Raw genomic sequence first — 17,243 nt, 5'->3', positions numbered from 1 at the left:
AAATCTTGAATCTGCATAGTGGCACAAGATAGAGTGGACCAGATTCTGCTGTCTTGCGATACTGGGTTGGATATTTTCACAATAACTCACTATACCTAGTCCTGTATTGCAAGAGTTTAACCATAAGTGCCTGCCTTCAGTCATAGCACCAGATGTTTGTGGTTTGCATTACCAGAGGATGAATTATAAGAAGTACCATCATTTCAAGTTAAGTGAACAGATGATTAATTTATGATAAGCTTTCTTTAGTGGTTTAGATTTTTCCATTCAGATCTGAAATTATTAAACCCAGCTGGCTTTGTTCTCTGTAGGGTCACACCAAGATCAATGCCTTCAACTGGGCTAAGGTTCGAAAGCTGAGCTTCAAGAGGAAACGTTTTCTTATCAAACTACGGCCTGATGTGAATGTAAGTCCTTGTTAGGAACTGATGAAGTTGACAAAAGGTTATTTGGTAAATTTCTACTCACAGATTGCACGTGGTTTTTATCACCTCATGAGTATTTTAATTGCTTATGTTCACTGTTGGTACTGTGCACATCAACCTGGCATCTCTGGTGAGCAGTCCTATCAAAGGACATGTAAACTGAATCAATCATAAGAGAATGTCCCAGAGTCATCTTCTGGTTGTGACTTTGGTACTCTATCAATTCTTAAGGTATAGCATGTAAACAACTTCTTCTCATTAACATTCAAACCACTGCTTTATCTCTGTCATATTTGTCAGTGAAAGGAAGTTTGAGCAATAGCTTTGATACTGACAGGCAGACCAGTGATGTCTCAAAGTTGGAAGGATAGGGCCTGTTAAGCCTGAAAGCCAATAAGTTGGGAAGAAGCTTTTTTTTGGCATAGTGCCTGATTTGTCAATGCATTTCTCTAATCTATGTTGCTTACTAGCTTACATTGCAAATGCTATCCCAATTTTCAGAGTTCATTCCAGGACACCCTGGAATTCCTTATGGCCAGTCGAGATTTTTGCAAGTCTTTCTGGAAGATCTGTGTGGAGCATCATGCCTTTTTCAGGCTTTTTGAGGAACCTAAACCAAAGCCTAAACCTGTTCTTTTTTCTAGAGGTTCTTCATTTAGGTTCAGGTAAGACATGCATTCTTTCTACCTTTGTTGCCTCTCCATTTCAAAATCACATCCATAATGGTCTAGGATTAAACCTGTTATTTTCAGCTCACCTTCTTTACATTGTAGTTTGCTCCTTTATATTTTCCATTGCATCTTCTCAGCCAAAACACTGCAAAGAACGCTGTAGGGAAAAGCCCTGCATTAATTTTGTACTAGCTGTTGCAAAGTAGCTTTCTGGAGGTAAGGTATAAAGTATATAGGGTCCAGATGGTTTTGCGTAAGAAAATTCACCTGTGTTCTAAGCAACACTAGCTAGTAATTTTTTGGGACTCTTTGAATCCTCTGCTCCTAGGATGGGGTCTTTCCTATGTATCAGAGTAGAGATTTGTATTTTTGTTGTATGTCCCTGTGGTAAAACCCATCTCTATGCAGTTAAAAGCAACAAATTGTCTTTATGCTGAGACATTTATGCTTGCAAAGAATTTATGGGAGATGACCACCTCTGCTAAGACCAACTCTATCTGCGGTATTCTTAGAACTGTAGGAAAGCTTTTAATAATTGGGTTATTGTGTTGGGCGTTTTTTTTTTCCTTACACTGGCAGAAGCATCATTGTAGATATTGCATTGTGTATGCCAGGGGGAAGTCCTTTTATTCATACAGTTTATTTTGTTTGTGAAGCTGATACAAGCTGTACAGCCATAAATGCTCTTTGCTGAGATGAATGATGCACTCTAGATGCCTTGTGCAAGAACACAGTGTATATACAGCCATTCTACCTCTCTTCCCACTTAGTTTGCTGCCTGCAAAGTAAATTAATTACGATGGAAGGACCTATTTTGGGTAAACAAGCTATATAACTTGTTACGTTTCTGCCTCAGTAGATAGAAAACCGTAGGTGCATTCAACTTACCAGAGGCTTTGGAAAGCAGGTTTTAGCTACATCCTCTACTCACTGTGAACTGTGTTACTACATTCAGGAACTTGTTCAGGCCCTGAAAGCCTCTAATGAATTGGAAGAATTTGGCTCTCACTTGATCATTCTTGAGGTGTGGGTTTCCTGTGCTGCTCTCAGTTTGCTTTGGAGTTTATAGCTTTGCACAGTAGACAACGCTGGGCATTCTCACTGCTTCATTCACACCCTGTAGCAGAAGGGGAGAAAGGGATTTCCAGCCTAAATCTCTGCAGAAAAGGTGTGTTTTATAGTAGCAACTAAGTCATGAAGTGCATGTCAGGAGGTTTCATCTTGGTTCCAGGATTTACTGATACCAGATAAAGCTGGCATTTGACTAAAAAGGATTCAAGAATATATTAATTCATGAGAGGAAAGCTTAACCCCTGCTTCACTTTCCATTGTAGTGACTTCCCAGTAATGTAGGACCCTATAGGGCCCACACAACTGAATTTAAGCAGTTCTGAAATGGTATCAAAATGTAGCTCCATAGCAGAAAAAAGGAGGCAAGTAACATGCAAAATGGTAAAAATCTTTGTGTATCTGACCATGTCCCCTTCTGTATGATCTTAACATGGATTTCTGCTGATAGTGACAAATACTTTTCTGGTTGCTGTGGCTTTATATGCAAGCCAAAAAACATGTTTATGATGGCCAGGTGGTATATTGTATTAAATATTTTAACTCTGGTTTTCTTCCAGTGGTCGGACTCAGAAGCAAGTTCTTGACTATGTTAAGGAAGGAGGGCACAAAAAAGTGCAGTTTGAAAGGTGAGAGGAAATAAATTAATTATCCAAATATGTTATAATCTAAGAAAAGTCATGATTTCCAGTTAGTTATATTCTGTGATCTTGGTATCAGTCCAAGGAAAAAATTCCTTCTCTGCTGGTTTGACAGTTTATCATATGTGTAATATCCCCGTGGTCCTGAATGTTTTGGCAGAAGTTTCATAACTTATAGTTCACTAAAAATCAGTAGTCTTCAATCTGTTTTTCAGCAGTGAGCATCCTACTATCACAGGTAACTTTCTCCCAATTTGATTTTTACCCTCTTTGCTGGGATGTGGTTAATGTATGTGAAGAGACATATTCAGCTCAAAAGAAAACTGAAAGTAAGAAAAAGTACAGCCCAGCTCAAGGGAGAGGTCTCCAGGGAAACTGAAACTCTTCCAGCTTGCTAGAGCCAGTTCTGTCTGAACTCATCAGGCCCATGGTGAGCTCAAAGCCATGGCCAAAATGCCACAAAGACCATGACAACAGTCCCTTGCTTAAGGTTCATGCTTACCCGATAGACCATTTTTGCTTCAACCTTCTCCCTTTTCTTACAGTGGTAGGCTTGCAAGACATAGCACATTTAAATTTTACAGAAAGGAGGAATGTTATTCTGTTTTGGAGCAAACTTTTATGAAAGCTGTTATTCAAAGGTTTTGTTTTAAAAGAGGCATGTCTCTTGATTCCTGTTTGTAGAAAAAAAAAAACCTGAAATAGCTCTTTACGTGATTTTCCTTTTATCTCCAGGAAACACAGCAAGATTCATTCCATCAGGAGTCTGACTGCACAGCCTTCAGAACAGCATACAGAGGTGCCAAAACAAGTCAGTGATGTTGATGAAACCCTGGAAATGAAATCCTTTTAAGCATTTCTTGTTAGATTACCCTCCACTGATTGCTGTTTTGAAACCCTAGGAGCATAGTTTTCTGCTCACTTACCATTTAACTGGGAGCTAAGGAGCCCTGGGTCTTATAAGCTTTAGGTTCTGCAGAGTGAAACAGCATTGCTTACAGACAACCAGACAAATATAAATAGTGAGCTTGTCTGAGCTGTACTAATGACCATCTGAAAAATTGTAACCCTCAGTGTTGCTGCCAGGGTCCTAGGTTGTAGCTGGCTATTGCATCTGGGGGAAGTGTAATTACTTTTCTTCGCTGGGAGGTCTTGGATGCCCATTTTAAGGTGTTAGGTTAGTATTAACAAGGCAGGAGAACAGTTAATTCCTCACAAAAATTGCAGCTCTGGCCTTCTAAGCCATTATCTCTGGTAGATACCAAATGTATTTATCTTATGTTGATAGCTGCTATGTGTTAGGAGTTCACAAGTCCAAAAGCCCAACAGTCTGCAGCAGCTGCTAGTTCCCAGGTCCAGCTAGTAGTAAGGCTGACCATGTATTCACTATAGGCACACACATGAATATACACATACAGTGCATGTACACACAGCCACACAGTCAGCCACACATGTAATCACAGAAAACAGCACTCCCACGAGCACAGACAGTGCCAGTGGCCTCACCCTCTTCCACTCTTTGGCTCTGGTCTCTCCAGCTGCTGGCATCCCAAACACACCAAACATATGGGCTGATGGCTCTCCTGGGACAGCCTTCAGAGGGGACAGATGAGGAATCTGCATTTTCCTGACTTGATTGTTGTGGTTTCTCCACCTACCAGTGTTCCTCTGTGCTAATCTGTGTCTGTGGCGGTGAACCTTTGATCACATAACTTTGTGTTAGGTAGAGCTTAAATGTCAGGAGCAAGCTACTAGGTTAAGGCATTTAAGAATGCTACCTGAACCATCACCTTCCATGCCTCACTTCCTTTTGATATTCACAGGCTCTCTCCTTTCTGCAAATCTAGAAACTTCAGGGAACTTCGTTGTAGATGGAGCCCATTTCAAATAGCCTGTAGCATTTTAATGTTGCTAAGACAAGCTCAGGTAGATGGAGCATGGCTGCTGGGCAGATGTGTGCAGAAAAGCCAGTCTAAGAACTAGTGGCAGGTGGGCTCCAGCAAGTGAATGTGGGGTGCTCAAAAGCCCACACATGACTTTTTTACTGTATCTAAGTAGGCTGTGCAGAATTTGTCTTATGTTTTTGTCTTTTCCTCCAACTCCTCAGAGTAGTGTGAACAGGTTGATGTTCTTAGAGTGTTAATGGCTGCCTTAGAGCATGGTAACACCTCAAATACCCCTTATTTCATTATCACTGCATTATGTCTGCCTTCTCTTTCCTTGTTTAGCCTATGTATTTTTTTTCTGTTCTTCAAGATCAGAAACCTCTTTTTTAAATTCTAATTATTTGAGGCTTGGGTTACCTCTTCTGTTTTCAAGAGATTCCTATGTTGCTGCAGATGCAGTGCAAAATTCTTGTGCGTAATTACATGTAGCCTTTTCCCTCTGGCTCCCGTCCCTCCCAAACCTCTCCCCTCCCACCCTCCCTCCCCTTTTGTCTTTTCCTTTGTGTCCCCCTTGCCTTCCCTCTATTATCATTCCAGAGTGCTAGAGCTTATGGAGACAACAATGATGCTGCAGCAGTGCAGAGCTGCCGGCAAGGAAAGGAGTTGAAAGCTTCAACAGAAGACACTGGACAGCACAAGAGCCCTTCCTTGAAGAAGAGTCCGAAGGAAGGCAGAAAGGTGGATGGAGCAGTGGTCTCAACAGTGGAGGAAGAAGAGGAGCCTGCTAAGGATAGGATGCAGCAGAACAGACCTCAATCACAGCAGCCAAGCACAGGTCCAGCTTCCAGGGCTGCTCATGGCAGCAGCACCTCCATTCCTTTCATTGACTGCAGTGATGTAGATAGCGAGTATGATCTCCTCAGAGGACAAATAACCCGGTCATATTCCCAAACAAATGACAATTATGAGGGTGATTTGACCAGTGGTGCCTATATTCACTACAGAGATGAAAATCGCAATAGAACTAGATATAGGGATTCCTCAGCTTCTCTAAAGTCTTCCCAGTATCTCTCTGAAGAGTACCTTGATGATAACACAGCTAATCTCTCCTTCTACACTGGGGGAAGCCCCAGGATGCCAAGGCATAGCTCTCTGGTTGATGAAATGTTTAGAGGCCCGGGGAGCCGTAGTCCACTGGCCACTCCGTTGCCTCCCAGTAGCAAAGAGTCAAGCCCTAACATGAGCCTGAGTAGAACTGGCTCTCAGGGTTATGTCTCAGAAAATGGGCACGACTGCAGGGTGAGGACCGGGGAGGAGGACAGCCATGAGTATTGCCGATATTCTCCAGGTTCTCAACGGCCTCGTGCACAGAAAACCCCAAATCTCTGCAATAAGTCAGTTACAGATCCATTTATCCTAAGCCAGATACCCTCAAGCCCTGGGCAGGAGTATAGATCAGAGAGATACTGCAAAGGAGGTGGGGTGGCTAAGATGTCCTCTCCAGAAGGCAAAATGATGGCCAATGGTATGCCAGCGGGGGCACAGTCAAAGCAAAGCCCAGTCATGCAGTCACTGCGTGCCAGTGGCATGATGGATCACATGGCTGCAATCCAGATGATGGAGGCCTCCACCAGCAGTGGGACGGAATCCAGTGATTCTGACTCAGAAGTCATTAACCCCTTCACTCACCCCCTGGTGTTTGGAAACCCTGTTGTGCTAAGCTCATCTCCCATGCCTAGAAATAAGTATTCCTTTGGAAGCCTTCAGCTTGATGAGGAGGTAGAGGAGGATGTTTCTGTTGGCCTCAGTGACGAAGATGGTGTGCAGGTCTTCAGCTGCTAGGGACCAGGGTGTATGAGACCAGGGGATACTGTGATTGCTCACTGAAGTGGTTGCATCTCCTGGGGCTCATGATGAGTGGCTGGTAATTATTTCAGTGCATGGGCTATTTCAGACGTTATCGTTGTACAGACCAGCCAGGGGGAAAAGATGCTAGAACACAATAATAAGTCTCAGTGATGCTTAACAGTTTGTGTCTCCTCTGAAAGGCAGGAGGAGAGGAAAATTATTACTGATTTAAGTACCTCTTTATACACTCACGTCTTCTTTGTATGAAGTCATGTTTTAGGTATGCGTTGTAGCGTCTTTGATATTTGACTAGTTATTTTGACAAAACAAACAATCAAATCAAGTAGGTACATTGTGCTCTTTTGTATGTCTATTACAATCCTTTTTCTCTCCCATATAAGGAGAGCAACTTATGAGTGCCTCAACAGAGTTAGGAGAAAAAAGACAAACTTGCGGCCAAATGCAGGCAGCTTGATGTTCAAGACCAAGACTTGTTGAAATCTTGAAATATGCTGGAAAATTTTTTCACAGCAAGAATATGTCCGGTCTACTCATCTTCATAACTCGTTTTATAATAATCTGATGAACTGAGGGTACAAATCAGGCATGTGTAAGATAACAGTATTGTCAGGAAAAATGACAGTATTGTCTTTTTCTTCAGTGAGTTCAACAGGTTGATTTGGTGATAGAGGTTTTGAAACTCCAAACTCTTCTTTGGGCAAGGAAGAGAACAGGATGAAAGATACAATTCAAGTGAAAAAAACTTTGATCAAAACAGTTCTAATGAAGAGTGGTATGAGTATTACTTGCAAGGCAATCCTTTCTATCCTTTATCAGTTTAATATAGAGATATATTGCAAGAAATTTTTTAATCACTTATACTTTCAGTGAAATTATTATAGAGACATCAAAGTTCTGTGGTCGGTGGTTTGAAGATGGTGGTTGTTTAATTTTATTTTTTGCTTTGATCACAAAAGATCTTTTATCTGTGCAGGATCCAATTACTCTGTCGTAGGGTACTTTTTTAGTAGTGCCACCTCAGAATTTTTCATCCATGAGAGAATGATAGGAGTAACTGTGTTCCAGGCTGATTGTCTTCAGTTCTGTCCACAGAGTGGATATGGGCAGAAGGACAAAGAGACTAATTCTGTGTATGCTTCCTTTTCACAGGCTAAAAGTATTGAGAATTAAAGTATCCTGATAAAATCTGATTTCAGTTTCTCCAAGTTAATTAAGAAAAATCTAGATGAAAGGTCCTCTGCATGGAATGTGTCCTACAGTTATTAGATCTGGGAGACAAGATGTGCTCTTTATGGTTGGCCTTATTTTTAACTTTTATATATTTTTCTTGTGGAAGAATGGAAATAAATCCCAGAATTTTAAGTGATGAAGGACAGTATTGATTGAACTTCAGGTCACTTCCAGTGATCTGCACCATGCACTACACGCATGTAGCAATGATGAATCCATTCACATAAGTACTAATGAAAAAGTGACAGGACTTTGTAAATTTAGACAATATAAAAGTTTCAAGATTGTTTTTACAAAAATTATAAAATAAGAAGTCTTTTAAATTTTCTAATGCCTTGGTCTATGCACACTTTAACAGAGTTAATCTGAGTGAAGGATATTTAAAAATATACCTACAGTAGTTAGGCATGTGTTGTTATATACTTTACTGTTTTGCAAGTAAAATATATCTTTGTGTAAATATAAGTATTAACTCTCTCATCTCCTTTAGTGTGTTGGTTTTCTTAGAGATTAGATACCTCATTCTTGACCAGGAATGATTTAAAGCATCTCTTTAGATACTGATATTTTGGGGACAGGGAATACTCTCATTTATTCCTGTAGTTAAAAGCATGACTCTACAAATGGCAAGATTGATAATTAGGGAAAAGCTTGCTTGTATATGATTCTAAAAGAGGGTGGTTTGTGTTTTGGACTTAGAATAGCTGTAAAATAATTGCCTTGAAGCTCACAATATATGAGATGAAATATAAGTAGTTGAAGCTCGCATCAGCAGATAGTGTGAGCATGGGGAAGTGGGTGCATGACTCTTCTTTTGATTTATTTTTTATTGCCTGTGCAGTAAAAGTACCAGTAAGTATAAAGTAGTAGCAATTTGGACAGATTGATTAATTAATTGCTTCATTAGCCAGTAAAATTAGAGTACAAGTAATGAATTTGCAACAAAAGAAGGATTTTCAGTCATTTCTGCTACTTAAGAAAAGTTAATAGATTTCACATTCTTTGGATTTAAGTGAATATAAAATTTTATAAGTAGCATTTACTATTTTGCATCCTTTCAGATACTGTATCCAGGCCTGTTTCTTCTCTCGTATGCCTACAAATATATTGAATTTATAACTTTTTAAGAACAGACCTACTGGGTAACTGGATTTAGTCTAGTTGCTAATAAAGTATCTCAACAGCTTTTCTTTTCCCACTTCAATATTATCCTCAAAAATGCAATATGAGGATTTTTCTCTGTTTTCTGTCATCTGGCATTTTTTCAGCTTTGAATGTTTAAGTAGTTGTTGTTTTAACACTTGGAATTCTTCCAGTTAGAAGAAGTAAAGTTTATAAATTACATAGGAAATAATTTCATTTAGGATTAATTACTTCTGCAGCATTCTAATGCCAGTGAAGCTCCATTTAATATCAATAGACAAGCTTTTAATTAAAAGCAGTCCGTGGGCCAAATTCCTCCACCAGATATGTGGTTCATATCTGAGCCCTTGCCAAGAATGGTGAAGTGAGAAAGCAGTTTTAATCTGACATTTTCATACAGGATCAGGTCCCTTAGAATCCATCTGGGAATTTGTTTCTGTGGGGCAGTCAGAAAGACCTTGCAGAAAAGAATAGAAACCTTTAGGGCAAGACTGCAAATGAGATGAGATGGAGGAATTCTTGTCCTGGTTCCCAAACTGCTCATGGTAAGAGGAACTTGTCAGTTCTAGTTAGTTCTTGCAAGCATTTATTAATCTGAATACACTGGACAACAACAGTGATCTAAGCATATCTTTGTCTCAAGTATAGAAGGTGATTACAGACAGGGTAACTAACAGACTCTCCCACCAATTCCAGTAGATTTTGGGATGTGGCTGATAGTACTTTTGATTCACCATTCTGAAATTTTTATTGTCAATAGTGAACTTTCAGTCCCATACTCATCAAGTGCCCAGATATCCTTAGGCAGTTGCTACAAATGAGGCAGCTGAATCCCAGCGAGATTGAGCAGCTATGTCTAGTCTGAACTGTGTAGTCCTGAATCATCCATCTCTGGTCTTTCCAGAGGATGTGGAGGAAGCCTCTTGTTGGGTTGATGAATCAACTCTGTCCATGTAGTTGGATAAATAATGGAGATGAGTTGCAAAAGCAGTTAGGGGTTTGTCCATAATAATGTGCAGATTTAGGTAACCTCTGGATAAAAGGCCCTCTGATTCATTCTTTGCTATTCCAACTGCTTGACCACATTCAGCCGTCCTCTACTATGGCAGTAGAAAGGTCATGTCAGACAATTTTAAGTTTTCGCCTACTTGGCAGCAGCTCAAACTTGTGATGTCCTCTTGGGATCTTCTGGAATTCCTTTTTTCATGGCAGCCTTTCCTAGAATCTAGTTTTCCTCAGTGACCCAGGATATTAGATTTGTCAGTAAATAGATGAAGGAAAGATGGAGAGTGGCAAGTTGTTGTAAGAGCTGAGACCTACATAGGATATTGCAGGTAGGGAGCTTTGAATAATCGATATCTGAACGGCCTAGACTGCACTGTTTTCAGTCCATATCCCCTAGCAAACGTACTCCTTGTGCATGACAAGAGAGGAGTGTTCTCTGAAGATGATTTACACCAGGTGCTGCCATTTCACCCATGGCTCAGAGCCTGCCTTACAGGCTATTCCCACTAACCATTGCAGGGCATGCTAAGTGCAAATTATATCAAAGAAAAACTGGAAGAGAAATTCCCATAGGTGGAAAACGTCAACATGTAACTGAAAGTTTTTAGGTTTGCTGTATTTTCATTTACTTTATGTAAGCTATACAGAGCTGAGTTATAGGCAGATGAGCATAATGAAAGAGTTGCATGTCAATAGTTTGAAAAATCCTTTCAGTCTATTAGTTTTCTTCAAGATCAAAGGGCATGCAAAACTAGAAAGAATTTTCTCCGCAGAGCAGCATTGGTAATGCTGAATGTAATCAGTAGAATCCAGTAAAGAGTGAAAAAACAATGGTTTGTGAATTAGTTCACTAAATGGGGCTAGTATTACTAGACCAGACTGCTTCTGGACCTGTATTTTCTCCCCTGAATATTTGTAGGACAGGTTTTTGTTTGCAGTGAGGCTTTTATTAGTTGAAGCAGCTCTGTTCATTCTGAAGTAGGAGCATTGGTGCTAGAAGTTCTTGTTCTGACCTCTCTATCTGTACATGCAGGTAGTGACCAGAGAAAGTCAAATACAAAATGGGTGAGAGATCTAAAAGCTTTTTCTTCATTAAGAAGTAGAGAAGCTTTAAATTCTGTCTTCTTCAGTCCCACAATAAACACACAAACATAGAGTCTCTGTAATCACTAGAAGTTTCTTCTGGGGAGCTCCAGGGTCAGGAAGACAAGGAAACGAGAAGAACAGAAAAACATCTTAAGCACACAAAAAATATCTAGCCATATTTATTTACAGTTCCCTTTGGCATGGTGTGCTTTCCACTCTTTTTCTGAGAGTTTAAATTCCCAGTAGTTTTATAGGATACTCAAAGAGCAAGAATTACGTTGATCAGTTGAACTGACGAAGCAGACCCAATTTTGAACTTTGGTAAAACCAGTGATTCAGATCTCATTAGTATGATCTGTATGCAATTAGCATGAACTGTGGCTATTTCTGGAACAGTTTAACAGGAAAAAAAAAGATGCCTGACCTACAAATTCTGTCAAATTCTGTGTTTGTTTAACTAATCTCATTTATCTTAATGAGTCGTTAGACTGCTGTCAGAGGCGACTTTAGAATGAGATTTTAATTGCTGCATTTTAACTTCTAATGATGAAAAACAAATTACCAATCCAAGTTTTTCCTGACTTCCACACGTTTGAGGAAGTTGGGTGTTGCAGCCTTGTGCACAGAAATGTGGATCACTGGAGAATCCCTGTCATTCAGCAGCATGGTTGTCACCAGCTGGAAAGAGCAGTGAATGTGAAGGAAAGAGGTTCTCTGTTCAAGCATGTAATAAGGCAAAGTAAGCCAAAATCCCTTTTAGTCTTCCAATAATGCTTCTCTCTCTCTCTCTCTCTCTCTCTCTCTATCTCTGAATAGTTTCTTAAGGCAGCTTCTGTATACTTCAGCTCATCTCTTCCCTCTTCAGCTCATCTCTTCCCTCTTCGTTTAGGGGATTAGTCTTCTTCCCCATAAAAAATAAGAGAAACCCTAAATATATGAGGGAAATTGAATCTTCTGGGAATTTTTTGATATGTAGGCCTTTCTTTAGTTAGCTGCTGTCAGACACAAGTGGTAGGAGGAGAGTCCTTTTGTCAGAAATCCAGCTGCTTGTTGGTGTCTCCTACTTGATGATGATGGTTGTGGGTCTTCTGGTGGTAAGTGGCAGATGCACAGTGTTAACATCGTGAGGACCCAAAGCTTAGACTGGTGTGTAACTTTTCTCAAATATGAGTAGCAGCAGACTCTGTTTTCAGTCAAGCTACATTAGGAAAAATTTTGCCTGTACTGTCAGGTGCTGGAAAGGAAGGAAATTTAAATCCTAGGAAACTGACATTAGCAAAATCTTTCCTCTTCTGTTTCAGTAGTTTCTATAGTTACTGCAATACGCCTAGACAAAGGCACATATCTTAGTTACTTATTTGTAAGGGAAATAATTGTTGTGCAACATGTGCATCCTGAGCAAAGGTATCTTCTGTGTTATGGTTAGGCTGTGTGGTGCCATTGGTATTTTAAAATACAGAATTTCTGCTTAAAAATCAAAGGCATCATATGAACAAAAATCCTAGTTTGCGTGGCATGTAGCAGCTTTACAGAGTATTTTGTCTTTTGTTCTAATTCTGTGTTCTATAAAGAGCATGTAGAATAAGCTTGGTTTATGTTGTTTGTTATTAAAAGCAGTGAGCACTTTCTTCTAAATGTTACAAGATCTGGAAAGCCTGTGTGCCTGGCTGAGCTGTGTATTCACAGGCATGTTTTTCACAAGTATGTGTGTAAATAATGGTAGCATTATTACAGTAAAGGGGGTAAAGACCTTAGGATCATAAATTTGCATGCCATAATGGTAAATAGTTTGCTCAAGAATGGTTAGAGTTTTAAGACATAATTTTCGTTGATGATTTTTTTGGTAAAGTTTTGGCCCCTGAGAACCATAAAAATCCACAGTTCACACTGATAAAAATCAAGTCTAAAGGCAGTAATGATACAGCTGTCACTGACTGAGCATGAAAGGTTGAAGGAAAATGAATGCTTTCTGATTCAAGAGCTTTCAAGCTTGTTAAAATTAGATTAGATGCTTTCTTTAAAATGCTGCAAATCTTGTTTTGAGAAGAGAACAAGCTTTTGCCTTTGATGGTTTTCAGCAAGATCAGAGCTAGTTCTTTCTGTTTAGTTCAGAGAATGTTAGAGCTCATGCCTGTTGCTTTTCCATGAGGCACTTAAAAATATTTGATTAGCTGAATCCTTATATTTCCCTTTTCCTGCTAAAAAAAATTTACCTGGACCCACTAACAAAAGTTCATAAGCTTGTTTCACTTACCCAGCCCTTTCCTGATTTCTGTGTGTGCACATGCACAGATTTTTAAAAAATAAATCTCAATAGTAAAAATTAGTTTTTAAAATTGACAATGCTGGGGACTTCATTCTCATTTTTGTCATTTGTTTAATACCTTTTAAAGAGAAACATTTTTTGTTTCATTGTATGCACTGTTTTGTCAGCATGTACCTCTCTGGGAGAAAAAGCCTTTTCAATGTTCTGTCTATCCTCAAAGCATGGTGTATCTTCTGTTCCTTGCATTGTTTGGAGCACTGTCTCAATGTCCTTTTATTGCAGAAATGCCTATTTTGTATTGGGAGTACCTAATTCCTCCTATTACAGTGATCCTGCTTCATGGAGCACTCCTTGCCTCAGAATTAATGAAAACCCTCACCAGGTTGTGACTCTCAGGTTGAGAAACCACACCATGTTGAGGGGCAAAAGAGAAGAGGGAAGCAAGGGGAGAAGGTCTCTTTTCCAGGGCATTTGGGCTCCCTTGAGCACAATCAGATTTCCCTTCATTTCCTAATGAAGGCTGCACCCAGCACTGGAGGCCGTCTGCCGTGGCTCGTGAGCAGGATCACTGCAGTCCTGGTCCGATGTCTTGTTGGAATGGACAGTATCTGTGGCATAAGCTTACATGGGGGCTGAAGGTTTCCGATTCTGTTGTAGCACTGTGTCATGTTGGTTTAAAGACAAACAAAGGCAAACTAACCCTAACTCTGGGTACAACAGGAAAACCTTCTATAGGTTGCTCTATTTCTGTCTGGAGAGATCAAGGCTAGACAAAGGACTGATGCCCAGTGACCTTGTATTCTTCCCAGACTGTAATGCTCACTCTTTGTTCTTAAGCTGTGAGTATACCCTGATGTAGGCCAACAGCAGTTACTGTCTGATTTCACACTCACCGCTGTCTAATACTGCAGTACACCAATAAAGCATGGACCTTTACCAGCTGGAGAGGTTGCTGGCTACTAAACCAACACCAAGCTTGATGAGACTATAAGCATGTCAAGCCATTTAACTGTGTATGCATGGAATTAATTTTTTTATTATTATCATTTTTAGTTTCACCTGTACCTGAAGGCTTTTACTCATTCTAACTGGTATTTTGCTGTAAAACTGTCACTGGTTTAATTGTTCTGTCCAATTGCTCGCTGATGCTTTGTCCTAAATATGAGGAAATTGGTTCATGAGAAGGTGCACCATTTTCCCAAAATCTGCTCACTGCCATGGGCATGCATTTTGAAGCTGTGGAGTCAAAGTGAACCTTTCTTCCTGTCAAGTTCCTCTTCAAGCCAGGCAGAGTTAGTGGTTGTATGTGACACTGGATTTCCTCAAGAGTTTGTTTTTAATTCCTGTTCCTCCTCAAAATCTTTGGTACTGCATTCAGGGATGTTTGTATGTGAATTTATGGATGTTGTGTAACTACTTTTCAAACTAACAAACTGTTTCCACTGCTCCAGCTTGATTCATTTAATGGGGAAGAGAAGTGCAGCTTGATGAACTGGTTCCCCTCAAGCTTTTGTGGAAGTCAGTGGGATTTATTTCTTTGATTGAGGGAGAACAGAGCAGAATCTCCATCCCATAACTCTTTAGCAGTACAACTGTCTGGTTCACAGCTGGAGAGAGAAGGATGGACACCATTATTAAACTCTTCTTCAATCTAAGGTACTTTAGTGATTGGTGAAGTGCATATGACAGCTCCTGCTACTTCATCTGGTGCTCTTCTCCCCCATGCCATTTTATACTATGCATCTTCTGTGACCAAAATGTTTAGATACACGTTAGAGCTGTGCAACCACTGTGAAAATGGAAAATTATGCTAGACTGTGGCCACAGCAGTGGCAGCTCTGTCAGATACTTTCTTATTAAAGAGTCTTCATAAGTGATATGCTCAGTAATGTCAAGGAGAAAGGGGAAACAACTTGGGTTTCATTTGCCAAACTGGAGTTTAGAAAACATTGATCTGACATTAAAGCTGAGTAACTGGGATATAGATGTCACAAACCTCCCCTGACTGCAGAGCAGGCCATGGAGGAGTAAGAGAGAATAAGCCCTGCAACATTCCAGATGTTGAGAAAGGTGCTTTTCTGGCTCTTAACATGTTTTTAATTTGTAATAATAATAATAACAACAACCTTGAGAGCAATAAAACTCTTAAGAGTTGACTGATGAGATCTTAAGCGGTACATGAAGTTTTCCAGCAGAATTTCAGTCACCTTTAATAATGGTTGGTGTTTTCTCTCAGTTTCCATAATTGAGTCATTTTTCACTTCTTGGTACTCCACAGAGAAGGAGCATTCCCATGAGCATCTTAACACTGCTGTACTCTTCCTTTCTGTTAAAAATGTGTGTATGGATGGGAGCTGTTTCTTTTGAAGCAGATGCAGAACACTAAATGGCCCGAGTTTGTTATACAGCAGTTTCAGGAGAAAAGGAATGGAGGAGGAGTATCTTCAGTATACACTGAGTCCCATTTGTCTCCTTCAAAAAGAAGGGAGCTCCCCTGTGTTAGGTTAAAGTTTCTAACCAGGGATTTCAAGTCATCTTATGCTGCCTATGTAGTCAACAAAGAAAGAGGCAGTTCAGGTCACCTATGATGTGAATTGACCTCTGGGAGAGACTTTCTTCATCAACTGGAAAGTACTGATTTTAACTGTTTTTCCATTGATATGAGCCATGTTTTAAAGCAGTTATCACTCAGCCCAGCACCCCATAAGCACCACCCTCAGTCCCTGTGGGTTCACATCTGTGTGTGACAGGAGCCTAGAGTAACGCAGGTACAATGAGTGGGATGGATCACAGCTGGCAGCCGAGGGCAGAGCCCAGCCTGTCCCTCTCTGGCAGGGCACCCACAGCTGGCCAGCACTCTGTGCCTTTCCACCACCAAATTGCAGCAAGCAACTGATGTGTATTTTGACAAAGGTATAGCTATTAAGTATTTGATTCTAGCTGCTGGCTTCTTTTTGTGTAGCACATGGAATGTGTATGTTGGTGGGGAGCGATTTGAGACAGTGTAAAGCTAGGAAGGTGACCCATAATTTCATGTTCTGTGGCCATGTAAAATGTCATTGTCATTTCATAGATTTTTTTCCCCCCAAGTTAGATTTCAATCAAGTTTTGCTTCTTTTGTCACCTTCCCTTCTGTAGCACTTTTCTCCAGTGTCTGGAGAGGAAACTGGCTCAGTGGAACTGAGAGCCACTCCAGGTATTTTGGCATTGATGGGCCAATCTGGCATACCATGGTAAAATGCATTCTCTTTATTTGCCACTGTCATCAACCAGTGTTGGTTTCTCTTCTTAAACCCATGCTTAGAAAATAATTGAAGCACATGCATATTAATTCCTACCCACTCCTCCAAGGATATAATTTTAGTATATGCTTAAACAATCCTTACATAAACATTCTTTTGTACTTTCTCTTGGTTTGTGTGTATACAGCTGACTTCATTAAATTTGAAAGATGGCCCAAATCTGAATCTAAGTAAAAATCACTTGAAGTATGAGCAAAGACAATTCCATGTTACCAGCTGCAAACCATTTAGGCCTCCAGAGTGCAGTAGCATTTGCTATCTGGCAAATGACATGCTACTAATTGCCTGTCAATCAATGAATCCTTTAGGGTGAATTGTAAGGGATTTCAGTACCTTGTAAATAAGATTGGTCTTCTCCCTTCTGCTTCTGTTTATATTCTGCAGTGTGTAGTTGATGAGTAGAGCCTGTATGAATATACTCTTCTGTGGCAGGACATCAGATGAAACATTTTCTTAATTCAGGTTATTTATTCCTCACCTCTGTGAAGAAGAGAAAGTTACTTTGCAGCACTGCCATGAACCATCAGCATGACACATGTCCTGACTGATTGGTGATGGGAGAGGGAAGAACCTCCATTTTCATTTCTTCGTGGCTTACTGACTTTCTCACACCAAAACGAATTTGTTTCCCGCATTTCCCAGAGCAACATC

The 17,243-nt window shown here is 40.1% G+C and overlaps 1 protein-coding gene across 8 annotated transcripts in view; it reads left to right on the top strand.

Moving 5' to 3' along the window:
• The window catches only part of FARP1 (FERM, ARH/RhoGEF and pleckstrin domain protein 1), a 206,189-nt gene that overhangs the window by 154,491 nt on the left and 34,455 nt on the right, over nucleotides 1-17,243 (top strand). For 6 of the 8 annotated variants that reach the window (XM_069008120.1, XM_069008139.1, XM_069008109.1 and 3 more), the window contains 5 exons: nucleotides 312-407; nucleotides 927-1,090; nucleotides 2,725-2,793; nucleotides 3,541-3,616; nucleotides 5,289-5,526. In XM_069008120.1, the coding sequence (XP_068864221.1) occupies nucleotides 312-407; nucleotides 927-1,090; nucleotides 2,725-2,793; nucleotides 3,541-3,616; nucleotides 5,289-5,526 (643 nt within the window). The remainder of the gene's footprint in view (nucleotides 1-311; nucleotides 408-926; nucleotides 1,091-2,724; nucleotides 2,794-3,540; nucleotides 3,617-5,288; nucleotides 5,527-17,243) is intronic. The other 2 variants (XM_069008146.1, XM_069008156.1) reach the window with 1 other exon arrangement.

Source organism: Aphelocoma coerulescens, chromosome 1 (genome assembly GCF_041296385.1).
Source record: "Aphelocoma coerulescens isolate FSJ_1873_10779 chromosome 1, UR_Acoe_1.0, whole genome shotgun sequence".
Classification (NCBI taxonomy): Eukaryota; Metazoa; Chordata; class Aves; order Passeriformes; family Corvidae; genus Aphelocoma; species Aphelocoma coerulescens.
This window is presented reverse-complemented; position numbering and strand designations above follow the sequence as displayed.